General features: G+C 46.9%; 1 protein-coding gene across 1 annotated transcript in view; it reads right to left on the reverse strand.

Annotated features, from left to right (window-relative positions):
* Positions 1–12782, reverse strand: part of LOC126249155 (pickpocket protein 11-like) — an 80540-nt gene that overhangs the window by 29551 nt on the left and 38207 nt on the right. The window contains exon 4 of the mRNA XM_049950810.1: positions 4837–5113. Within this exon, the coding sequence (XP_049806767.1) occupies positions 4837–5113 (277 nt within the window). The remainder of the gene's footprint in view (positions 1–4836; positions 5114–12782) is intronic.

Raw genomic sequence — 12782 nt, forward strand, 5'->3', positions numbered from 1 at the left:
GTTTTCTGTTAGGTTCAGGTTGGGACTCTGGGCGGGACAATCCATTTTAGGAATGTTACTGATCACAAACCATTGTCTCACAAATGCTGCTCTAACACAGGGTGCATTGTAACGCTGACAGAATCTTCCTCCCCGAGCTGTTCCTCTACTGTACGAAGTACACAATGCTGTGAAATGTATTTATACGTCCTTCTGCATTTAGCGTTTTCTTAAACGCAATAAAGCGGGCACACCGAAAACCATATCGTTACGCCACTTTTTTCGCTCTTTTTTATTGGTGTTGCAACTGACAATCTGCAATTTGTCACCGACACAACTTTTATTTATGTAAGTTTACAAGGTTGATGACTGAACAACAAAAGAAAGATAACAGTAACGATGCCAGTAATAGTCTCCTAATTGAGGCATAGAAAAGTTCACTTCTAATTTTTCCACAAAGGTTCGTGGTAAAACACACACACACGCCAGTTAAAGTCCAATTCCGAGACGAGGACGTCATCTTCAGTGGTCGAAGCCCACGAGGTCTGCATCCGGAGTGAACTGAAATTCGGGGCTTGTTTTAGCACCTAAATGTCTCCAGCCAGTCAGGTTTTGGCGTACTAATACTTCCTGCAGGCCGTGGCTCGAGCTACCCCTGCAGGAAGCAGTGCTCGGAATGTCTGATTTCATTATCCTGTATGCCTGTGTTAACCAATGTGCTTTAGGTACGCCTTGGACATACACAACACCATCCTCTGTGGTGTAATATGGGTTGCCGGCCCTAAGGGGCTACCGTGGCTCTGGCATAACAATTGGCACGACAGATGATGGCACGCAACATTGCCCAGGCTTTCGCCGAATTCAAACCCTTCCATCCCATTTCCACAGGGTACAGCGTAAGTCAACACTCCAGATCACTCGTTTCCAGTTATCCACCGTCCAGTGTCGCTTAGCACTTACCACAGAAATGTGTGGCTTATGAGGAGCTTCTCGACCATTGCACCTCTATCTCCTTACCCACAACTGTTGAGATAGCTAGACTGCTGGCAGCAATTTGGAAAACACGAGTGATTCTTTCGGCATACTTCGTGCGGTTTTTTACAAACATCCTCCAGAATGCTCGACGGTCCATGTCCGCAAGTATATGAGGTCTGAGTGGTGTTGGTTTAGTTGTGATTTTTCCTTCGGATATCCATCTCACAGTCACATCACGTACGGTCGACATCGGCAACTCTAGAAACGTGAAGCATCCCTGATGGATTGGTTTCTCAGATGATATCCAATGCTTACTCCACATTCGAAGTTACTGAGCTCTCCTCACTGACACCTGTTGCTGCTTCTCTGCTGACATCACAATATCCCTTATATGGATATGGTCTCTGTTCTTTCGGACATATCCAAAAAAGCAGACACCAATGACGAACTGCAGCTGTCTAGAACGAAATTAGAATTATATTAATATCTTCAGCTGTTGACGGGCGTTGATATATATCAACGGGGACAGGTGAAAATGCATGCCCTGACCGAGACTCGAACCCGGGATCTCCTACTTACATGGCAGACACCTTTTTTTTTTTTTTTTACTCATTTTGTTCGATATAGTTCGTTGCGTTTGGTCGGGGCGGACGTCACAAGACATCCATTCAAATTGATCGTTCGTTCCTTGACTCAGGTTTTTTTATTACAGAGAGCACGCAACGCTCTGAGCGAACACGCTGAGCTACCGTGCCGGCTACACTCCATCCATCTGAGCCACCGAGGGCACAGGGGCTAGTGCGAGTGCAGAGACTATCTCGTGCACACCTCCCGTGAGACGCACGTTCTCACCTTGTATGTCCACACACTACATTCGTAGTGTCCCACCCCAACACACTCATTACTCGTGGAAGACATTCTTTCCAAGTCCCGTAAGAGTTCGGGGAATATGTGTGCATCCACACAGAAGAAGAAGGTCATGGCCGGTATTGCCAGAACTGTATACCTATATGGATAAGGTGTCTGTCCTTTCGGACATGTCCGAAAGAATGTAGTGTGTGGACATACAAGGTGGGAATGTGGGTCTCACGGGAGGCGTGCGCGGGATAGTTCCTGCAGTCGCACTATCCTCTGTTCCCTCGGTGGCTCAGATGGATAGAGCGTCTGCCATGTAAACAGGAGATCCCGGCTTCGAGTCCCGGTCGGGGCACACATTTTCACCTGTCCGAAAGAACAGACACCATATCCATATAAGTATACAGGCCATGACCTTCTTCTTCTGTGCGGATGCACACATATTCCCCGAACTCTTACGGGACTTGGAAAGAATGTCTTCCACGAATAATGAATGTGTTGGGGTGGGACACTACGAATGTAGTGTGTGGACAAACAAGGTGAGAATGTGCGTCTCGTGGGAAGCGTGCGCGAGATAGTCCCTGCAGTCGCACTATCCTCTGTGCCCTCAGTGGCTCAGATGGATAGAGCGTCTGCGATGTAAGCAGATCTCGAGTTCGAGTCCCGGTCGCGGCACACATTTTCACCTGTCCCCGTTGATATACATCAACGCCCGTCAACAGCTGAAGGTATTAATATAATTCTAATTTCACACAATATCCCTGTCTTCTTTTATAGTGGTTGGTCCATCTTCGTGACATCTAGTCGTTAACTACGTATTACATAGGAGTGTCCGGATATATCTGATCTGATAGCGTACACTACAACCCATATGTATCGCAGCCGTAGTGACTGTGAGAACAAAATTAAAGTACGGTTTGAGATATTCCCAACGTAATAACTGCTTCATTGGTTCACGGGCGTCGCGTCGGATAGTGTTGTGGAAGCTGCACTGTATTTCAACGAGGCAGCTGCTAGTCAGATGCTTACTGAGCACCTGAGGATGACGAACAGCTGTCTCGCAGAAATATTGTGCAGCTCCACAACATCATCCGACGCGACGCCCGTGAATCAATGAAGCAACAATTGAGCGAAATGGTTCAAATGACTCTAAGCACTACGGGACTTAGCGTCTGAGGTGATCAGTCCCCTAGACTTAGAACTACGTAAACCTAACTAACCTAAGGACATCACACACATCCACGCCCGGGGTAGGATTCGAACCTGCCACCGTAGCAACCAATTAAGTGATTACGATGCGTACAGTGGTGTTCAGGGAATCATTTTTCCCGAGCCCAATTCCTGAATGGTACTAACAGAAATCCTAATGACCGGTAGAAAGGTAAACTTCCTGCGCCTCGCATTTCACTATGGTTTACACAGTATGGGTGTAGACATAGAAAGCTACACTACTGGCCATTAAAATTGCTACACCACGAAGATGACGTGCTACAGACGCGTAATTTAACCGCCAGGAAGAAGATGCTGTGTTATGTAAATGATTAGCTTTTCAGAGCATTCACACAAGGTTGGCGCCGGAGGCGACACCTACAACGTGCAGACATGCGGAAATTTTCCAACCGATTTCTCATATACAAACAGCAGTTGACCGGCGTTGCCTGGTGAAACGTTGTTGTGATGCCTCGAGTAAGGAGGAGAGATGCATACCAGCACGTTTCCGACTTTGACAAAAGTCGGATTGTAGCCTATCGCGATTGCGGTTTATCGTATGGCGACATTGCTGCTCGCGTTGGTCGAGATCCAATGACTGTTAGCAGAATATGGAATAGGTGGGTTCAGGAGGGTAATACGGAACGCCGTGCTGGATCCCAACGGTCTGGTATCACTAGCAGTCGAGATGACATGCATCTTATCCGCATAGCTGCAACGAATCGTGCAGCCACGTCTCGATCCCTGAGTCAACAGATGGGAACGTTTGCAAGACAACAACCATATCCACGAACAGTTCGACGACGTTTGCAGCAGCATGGACTATCAGCTCGGAGACCATGGCTGCGGTTACCCTTGACGCTGCATCACAGACAGGAGCGCCTTCGATGGTGTACTCAACGACGAACGTGGGTGCACCAATGGCAAAACGTCATTTTTTTCGGATGAATCCAGGTTCTGTTTACAGCATCATGATGATCGTATCCGTGTTTGGCTACATCGCGGTGAACGCACATTGGAAGCGTGTGTTCGTCATCGCCACCTTGGCGTATCACCCGGCGTGATGGTATGGGGTGCCATTGGTTAAACGTTTCGGTCACCTCTTGTTCGCATTGACGGCACTTTGAACAGTGGACGTTACATTTCAGATGTGTTACGACCCGTGGCTGTCATTCGATCCTTGCGAAACCCTACATTTCAGCAGGATAATGCACGACTGCATGTTGCAGGTCCTGTACGGCCTTTTCTGGATTCAGAAAATGTTCGACTGCTGCCCGGGCTAACAAATTCTCCAGATCTATCACAAATTGGAAACGTCTGGTCAATGGTGGCCGTGCAACTGGCTCGTCACAATACGCCAGTCACTACTCTTGATGTACTGTGGTATCGTGTTGAAGCTGCGTGGGCAGCTGTACCTGTACACGCCATCCAAGCTCTGTTTGACTCAATGCCCAGGCGTATCGAGGCCGTTATTACGGCCAGAGGTGGTTGTTCTGGGTACTGATTTCTCAGGATTTATGCACCAAAATTGCGTGAAAATGTAATCACATGCCAGTTATAATATATTTGTCCAATGAATACCCGTTTATCATCTGCATTTCTTCTTGGTGTAGCAATTTTAATGGCCAGTAGTGTATAATATATTCATATCGAATTCTGAATATGTCATACAAACGTTACACATTGCCTCCACATGTCACCACAGTGAATGAGAACGTTCTCTCTTCTATTTCACTTCCTAAGAATCAATTGTAGTAGTAAGAACTCAATGTTGCTCAATGTTGATTCTAGGCGAAGACGCGGATGCCCAGTACTTACGGACAGGGCGGTAGAAGTGAGCGACGCAGCCGCAGAGGTCGTAGGACAGCTGCATGCGGCACTGCATGCGGCACATGTTGTACGTGTAGACGGGGCTGATGAGCAGGTTGCTCTCGTGCAGGAAGCGGCACTTGCGCTGCTTCACCGACAGCGAGTGCGTGTTCGCCGTGCTGTATATGGCCATGCCGGTCAGGTCCAGAGTCTTGTATTGGTTTCGAAGTAGCTGCGTGTGGCGGATAGCGGAGTCCGGAATCTCGTTGGGCCCGTGGATATACACCTGAAACAACGAGTCTCCCAAAAATCGCAGATCTCCCATAGTGGCACCACAGTTCTCATGTTTTGATCAGGCCGACCTGCAGTTAGAAATGGAATGAGGTTTTCTCTTTAGACTTTACATATGCGAAGCGTTTACAGTGGCATGCAGTGGTTTCAGGCTTGTTGAGACTCCTACCAATAAGAAGAATTATCACTTGGGTCTATAACCAGAACTCAAAATACATCTAATTGCGTGTAGGTTTTAATTTTTGCTTCTGGAGCACAGTCTTTTATAGAATTGGTTCAAATGGCTCTAAGCAATATGGGACTTAACATCTGAGGTCATCAGTCCCCTAGAACTTAGAACTACTTAAACCTAACTAACCTAACTACATCACACACATCCATGCTCGAGGCAGGATTCGAACCTGCGATCGTAGAGGTCGCGCGGTTCCAGACTGAAGCCCCTAGAAACGCTCGGCCACTCCGGCCGGCTTTATAGAATTTAAAAAAAATATATAGACCAGAATAAAGAAATAGAAAGACTTATTTATCAAACCAGAGAGGAGTGGATGGAACCCCAGAGTGAAGAAACTGAAGAATTAAATGATGAAGTCCCATACGTTGTAACACAGCGTAGGGAACGATGCGGGAGACCCGCAGCGCCGTACTAGGCAAAGCCCTGGGGGAGGTGGTTTTGCTATTGCCTTCCTCCTACCGCAATGGGGATGAATGATGATGATGACACAACAACAGCCAGTCATCTCGAGGCAAGTGAAAATCTCTGACTCCGCCGGGAGTCGAACCCGGGACCCTGTGCTCGGGAAGAGAGAACGCTACCGGGAGACCACGAGCTACAGACCTAAGAATTATAAATCAAGGTAAATTACAAGAAATGTATAGAAAAATTAGGTACCTAACAAACAAAAAGCCAAGAAAAGTGAACAGGGCGTACTAAATAAAAATTTGTAGATGGCAGCATCCGTGGAGGGAGGAAGGACAATGATTGACGTACTGTCGTGAACGGTGTCATTAGAGACAGAGCACAGATTCGAACTACGGACGGATGAGGAAGAAATCCGCCGTGCCCTTTCAAAAGAACAATCCCTTAGGGAAATCACTGAAAACCTAAATCTGGAGAGCCGGACAATGATTTCAGCTGTCGTCCCCCCGAATGCGATTCCTCTGTGCTAGCCACTGCGCCGCTTCGCTCGGTCACCATCCGTGGAAGTGAACAAACGGATTTGGAAGGAATATGTTGAGGAATCACATGAAGTAAAAGGTAGTGCAGGACTAAAACTGAAGAATTAATTGTTTTGGAATTGTTCCCTATTCCAAGCCGCTGTTACCTTATGGTGAGAATCCGCATAACATCATACAGTGATTTTTCGTGGTGTGGCAAGAGTATAAAATATTTCCCAAGGCACAGATACATGCATAATTACCCATTGTCCTCGCAACGATGGAACGACTGTATTGAGAGCAACTTGTACGTTTGGGGTTTGTCCGAGAAACTGCCTTCTAGAGATGAGTTGGGCTCCTATCAATGTTTCTATCCGAGCTTGGAGCAAATTAGCACCTCTGCTACATGTTCCTTAGCTGTAACTGATAAAAAAAAATTGCGTTTCGCGTCATTGGCCGGGAGGCCCCTGAAGGGGCAGGTCCGGCCGCCTTGGTGCAGGTCTTATTACATTCGACGCCACATTGGGCAACCTGCGCGCCGGATATGGGTAGAAATAATGATGAAGACGACACAACACCCAGTGCCTGAGCGGAAAATCCCCGACCCAACCGAGCGAGGTGGCGCAGTGGTTAGCACACTGGACTTGCACTCGGGAGGACGACGGTTCAATCCTGTGTCCAGCCATCCTGATTTAGGCTTTCCGTGATTTCCCTAAATCGCTCCAGGCAAATGCCGGGATGGTTCCCTTGAAAGGGCACGGCCGACTTCCTTCCCGGTCCTTCCCTAATCCGATGAGACCGATGACCTCGCTGTCTGGTCTCCTTCCCCAAAACAACCCAACCCAACTCTTCCCCCAAGTAGAACCCAACCCAACCACGACCCAGCCGGGAATCCAACCCGTCCCCCCCCCCTTTTTTTTGTATTGCTCGTTGCGTTTGGTGTTGGTGGACGTCACAAGACATCCGTTCTACTTGATCGTTGATTTATTTACTCAGTTTCTTTATTACAGAGGGCGAGCAGCCCTCTGACCGAACACGCAGAGCTACCGTGCCGGCAACCATTCAGCTATCGGGGCGGAATGTGGCTCATAAATCTTTATTCTATAATATTGCACAGTTACACTGATGTTATGAAATCGTATAATACGACGGTTTAAAGAAAGAGGATTCCGATGTTAGTTTAGTTGTTTCACGAACGATGACTTCTGGATTCGCTTTCACAATGAGTACACTACATTCACTGGAGAACTGCATGTGATCTGGAAGGACTGGAATTGATGGAAATTTCTTACCTGCTCTAATTTCCTTAGCACAGTACAAGCAATACTACAAGTGCATGTAGCAGAGAAAATAGTACAAAATATACAAAATTCCGCCTTGCTTCTATCAATATAGGAAAAACAAGTATCGTCAACCTTAGTAGCAGGTCATGGGATACGTTCAACCGGGTACAACTGCCATTGAGGCCTGAATCGAAAACAATGAGACAGAATATGCCATTTCCGTTGGAGGTTGTTGCCTCGCTGTTGAGTCAAAAAGACATCAAACGTGGGAGGAAGGGTCACTGCCCGTGAGAGGGAATAATCTGGTTAAAATCAGCTATCTGTTTGTGGTGTACCTCTTACTGCTCATTCCTCTCCGAATAATCCCTGTCTTTTCAAAAATGGCTCTGAGCACTATGGGACTTAACTTCTGAGATCATCAGTCCCCTAGAACTTAGAACTACTTAAACCTAACTAACGTAAGGACATCACACACATCCATGTCCGAGGCAGGATTCGAACCTGCGATCGTAGCGGTCGCGCGGTTCCAGACTGTAGCTGCTAGAACCGCTCGGCCACTCGGACCGGCCCCTGCTCTTTCACATACACTATGTGATCAAAAGTATCCGGACACCTGACTGAAAATTACTTACAAGTTCATGGCACCCTCCACCGGTAATGCTGGAATTCAATATGGCGTTAGCCCACCCTTAGCCTTGATGACAGCTTCCACTCTCGCAGGTATACGTTCAGTCAGGAATGGCAGCCCATTCTTCACGGAGTGCTGCACTGAGGAGAGGTATCGATGTCGGTTGCTGAGGCCTGGAACGAAGTCGCCATTGCAAAACATCCCAGAGGTGTTCTATAGGATTCAGGTCAGGACTCTGTGCAGGCCAGTCTATTACAGGGATGTTATTGTCGTGTAACCACTCCACCACAGGCCATGCGTTATGAACAGGTGGCTCGATCGTGTTGAAAGATGCAGTCACCATCCACGAACTGCTCTTTAACAGTGGAAAGCAGGAAGATGCTTAAAATAGCAATGTAGGGCTGTGCTGATATAGTGCCACGCAAAACATCAAGGGGTGCAAGCCCTCTCCATGAGAAACACGACCACACCATAACACCACCGCCTCCGAATTTTAATTTTGGCACTACACACATTGGCAGATGACTTTCACCGGGCATTCGCCATACCCACACCCCGTCATCGGATCGCCACATAGTGTACCGTGATTCATCACTTCACACAAAGTTTTTCCACTGTTCAATCGTCCAATGTTTACGCTCCTTACACCAAGCGAGGCGTCGTTTGGCATTTACCGGCGTGATGTGTGGCTTATGAGCAGCCGTTCGACCATGAAATACAAGTTTTCTCACCTCACGGCTAACTTTCGCAGTACGTGCAGTGGATCCTGGAATTCCTGTGTCATGGCCTGGATAGATGCCTGCCTATTACACATTACGACCCTCTTTAACTGTCGACGGTCTCTGTCAGTCAACAGACGATATCGGCCTGTACGCTTTTGTGCTGTACGTCTCCCTTCTGGTTCCAGTTCACTATCACATCGGAAACAGCGGACCTAGGGATGTTTAGTAGTGTGGAAATTTCGCGTACAGACGTATGACGCAAGTGACCCAATCACCTGACCTCGTTCGAAGTCCGGGAGTTCCGCGGAGCGCCCCTTTCTGCTCTCTCACGATGTCTAATGACTACTGGAGTCACTGATATGGAGTACCTGGCAGCAAAAATTGTCGTGTTATTGTTCCCCTTCATACACAGAAACGATTTCGACAGTAGATTTTATCAGTGGACTGCACCGTTTATTTTGGTTCGTCTAACAGCATTTTATGATAACCGTTTCGTAACGAATTCAGAGTAAATCAGGTCTACTGGCACATACTTGTGAACAAATAAACAAAACGTAATTACATAACTTTATTTTTTGAAGTGATAACTGAAACATTGTGACCACCCTTCATAACGTGCCATTCATTCATTTAGAGGGACCCTGCTGCTCTGAATCCTGTGGCGCAGGTCTAGGCACATTATGGTTGGAGTTAAGGGGCTCCGGAACGCCCTATGCTTGCAATGTTAAAATAACGCTTATAAATTACATCTTTCCTCACAAAGTATTTGAGGTAGGAAGTTGAACTTTTTACATTTTATTTGTGTTCGTAGATTTTGCTACCATTTTCTTCAGTTGCAGTTATTGCAACACTGTTCCAAAAGGTGGTCATGTATGAACACTTATCACATTTCAGTTGTATTTCACTAGCAAGTCCTACGTGCTTTATTATGGAGAGTTCCAGACCAACTTCACTACAATGAATACATCTTACACAGTTTGAAAAAATTCCTTTGAGAACCGACATATCAAATATTTCATTCACATCCGATTCGCCCATAAAACATTCATAGTTTTCACTCATTGAACCAAGCTTCTTCTGTGAAGTATTTTCTTTCCCACTTTGACTGCTATGGGCAGGTGTACTTGAGAGGTTAGGTTCACTCACTTGGTTATCGTCTTTATTGTTTACAGTAATAACACATACCTTTGGCTTTCCAACATTTCTCCTTTTCTTAAAAGCCTTCAGAGGATTTCTAATAACTTTACTTTTACTCATTATTATACTTCAACAAAACAGAGACTCAAGAAACAGAATTAATTACGAATATTTTCGAGATAACGACAGAGTAAATAAACATGAAACAATCGACAATCACACCAGCGATATATATTGAACCATCACAGGTTAGCCACAACACATACTTTATCTCACATCACTAAAATGTACCTGATGAACACGGACGTTAATAATAACACCATTTGACAGCAGTTTAACAGCGCCACAGTGGGTCACGCCCATGTAGAACACATTTCAAAAAAAATTTAAAAATAGTTGTAGTCTTCGGAATTGAATAAATTATATATCTATTAAAAGGTAATAGTCTGCAGATTCAGAAAACGCAAAAAAGTAAAAATTGAACTTTTCATGATTTTGAGCCTTTCCGGAGCCCCTTAAGACATCCACTCTGCTCATAACCAGAGGTTTACCGTCATTTCTGTGAACTAAGTTATTTATTGTGAGCATCGTCAAAACACAATGAGCAAAGGTTGATAAGCGTCAAAGCTTTTCATGTTTATAATTAAAGGAGATAATTGCTTTTAAAATCAGCCATTAGTTTATTGCAATATATGAAGTGTGATGGAGGTGAATAATTGTGTCATTAAGCATCGGTAAAGGGCTATGATTCTTCTCTTTGCAAACTTGGTACACTTTGTGCGTCAAAGGAATTCTTCTGATGCGTTCCCAGCTGGGAAGCCCGGCGACCAGGTGGACACATGTAGTGCGCCCACGGGCGAGCGGCGGTCGCGCGCCCATGTCGGCACGCTTCACAGAGGGCAGGCCCCCAGAGGATTAGCGGCAGGCGAAGACGCTGCATACATCAACACGCTGCCGAGGGAAGCCGTGGACATTCGCACGTGTGCCCGAGGCAGCGGAAACTACAAACTTAGAGCGAGAAACAGCTCAGCCACGATTCTAGGTAACACGGACAGAGCGGCGAGTTGAATAGCAACAGCACGACTTGGGTGTCCAATAATCTCAAGTCGCCCGGGGAATTTTGGCCGTTTCCCGCGAGCGGAATACCTGGGAACGTAGTGGCAATACTCAAAGGGAGAAGTCTCGGTTTATTTGTGTACTGTCTCACACAGGGTATCGCTCTCTTTTCCTCGCGGAATGCGACGGCAAGGAGGGAAGAAATTTTGAAACGGAGCTCTTCATTGGCAAGAATCTCAGGTTCGCTTTGAAAAATAGTACGAGCTACGTAATTTGCGGAAGGGCTGAGACAAGATGCTGGAGGGGAGCGGCTCTCTCTCCCCAAGTGCGAGGAGTTCACTAGTATAGGGGATTCCGAATATTGCATCTGAGGAGGCAGGAGTTCACTCTTGACTGCTTCCGATAGGTCCCAATGATTCTCTTATCGCTTGTCATGAGACGATGCTCTTTGCATTCGTCGCAAGCAGCGTAGAAATCAAAGTTTGTTAGATCCAAGTAGGCGAGCTTCACTCACTGTGCGCGTTATCAAGAGCTTAACTCAGGATCACATTTTGATTTACTACATGTCCGATGACGGTAGTACTGTTAGAACAGTTTTGAGTTTTATTTTATGCAGTTTCAGGTAGGTTTGCACTTGCAGATCGACGCATACCGTCGTCCAGTAATGATAACTTCCAGTAGCAGGTTTCGGTCACTATTTTCAGCGTAGGGCATGTTAGACGCTATCAACTACGTCGCCGGCAGAGTCTCGATGCAGCCGCACGCAATCAGCCGACTCCACGGCCACGCTGACCACGCTATGAAGATGGTAATACAGAAAACGCCCGCTTTCCTAGCCGCGCATTCTTCTTTTGCTTTCTTCAATTTCCTTGCAATGTGTTAGATGCTCATAAAGAAGCAAGGCACAGTATTCACCGTTTGCCGGCTAAGAGAGTCATATGTTAAGCTGTTTTTTTTTTATTTTATTCCTTCCTCATTTATTACACCAGGTCAACCCGTCTCGTGTAATTTATTTATATGTTAAATTAGAATAAAGTCATACAATGCTCATGTTAAAAGGCAAATACCAGGGCAGGCATCTTATATAATTCACTTGTTGTGAGCTCTTGGTGTCAATTCAATTCTACACTCCTGGAAATGGAAAAAAGAACACATTGACACCGGTGTGTCAGACCCACCATACTTGCTCCGGACACTGCGAGAGGGCTGTACAAGCAATGATCACACGCACGGCACAGCGGACACACCAGGAACCGCGGTGTTGGCCGTCGAATGGCGCTAGCTGCGCAGCATTTGTGCACCGCCGCCGTCAGTGTCAGCCAGTTTGCCGTGGCATACGGAGCTCCATCGCAGTCTTTAACACTGGTAGCATGCCGCGACAGCGTGGACGTGAACCGTATGTGCAGTTGACGGACTTTGAGCGAGGGCGTATAGTGGGCATGCGGGAGGCCGGGTGGACGTACCGCCGAATTGCTCAACACGTGGGGCGTGAGGTCTCCACAGTACATCGATGTTGTCGCCAGTGGTCGGCGGAAGGTGCACGTGCCCGTCGACCTGGGACCGGACCGCAGCGACGCACGGATGCACGCCAAGACCGTAGGATCCTACGCAGTGCCGTAGGGGACCGCACCGCCACTTCCCAGCAAATTAGGGACACTGTTGCTCCTGGGGTATCGGCGAGGA

The sequence above is a fragment of the Schistocerca nitens genome, chromosome 3 (assembly GCF_023898315.1).
Source record: "Schistocerca nitens isolate TAMUIC-IGC-003100 chromosome 3, iqSchNite1.1, whole genome shotgun sequence".
NCBI classification, from domain to species: domain Eukaryota; kingdom Metazoa; phylum Arthropoda; class Insecta; order Orthoptera; family Acrididae; genus Schistocerca; species Schistocerca nitens.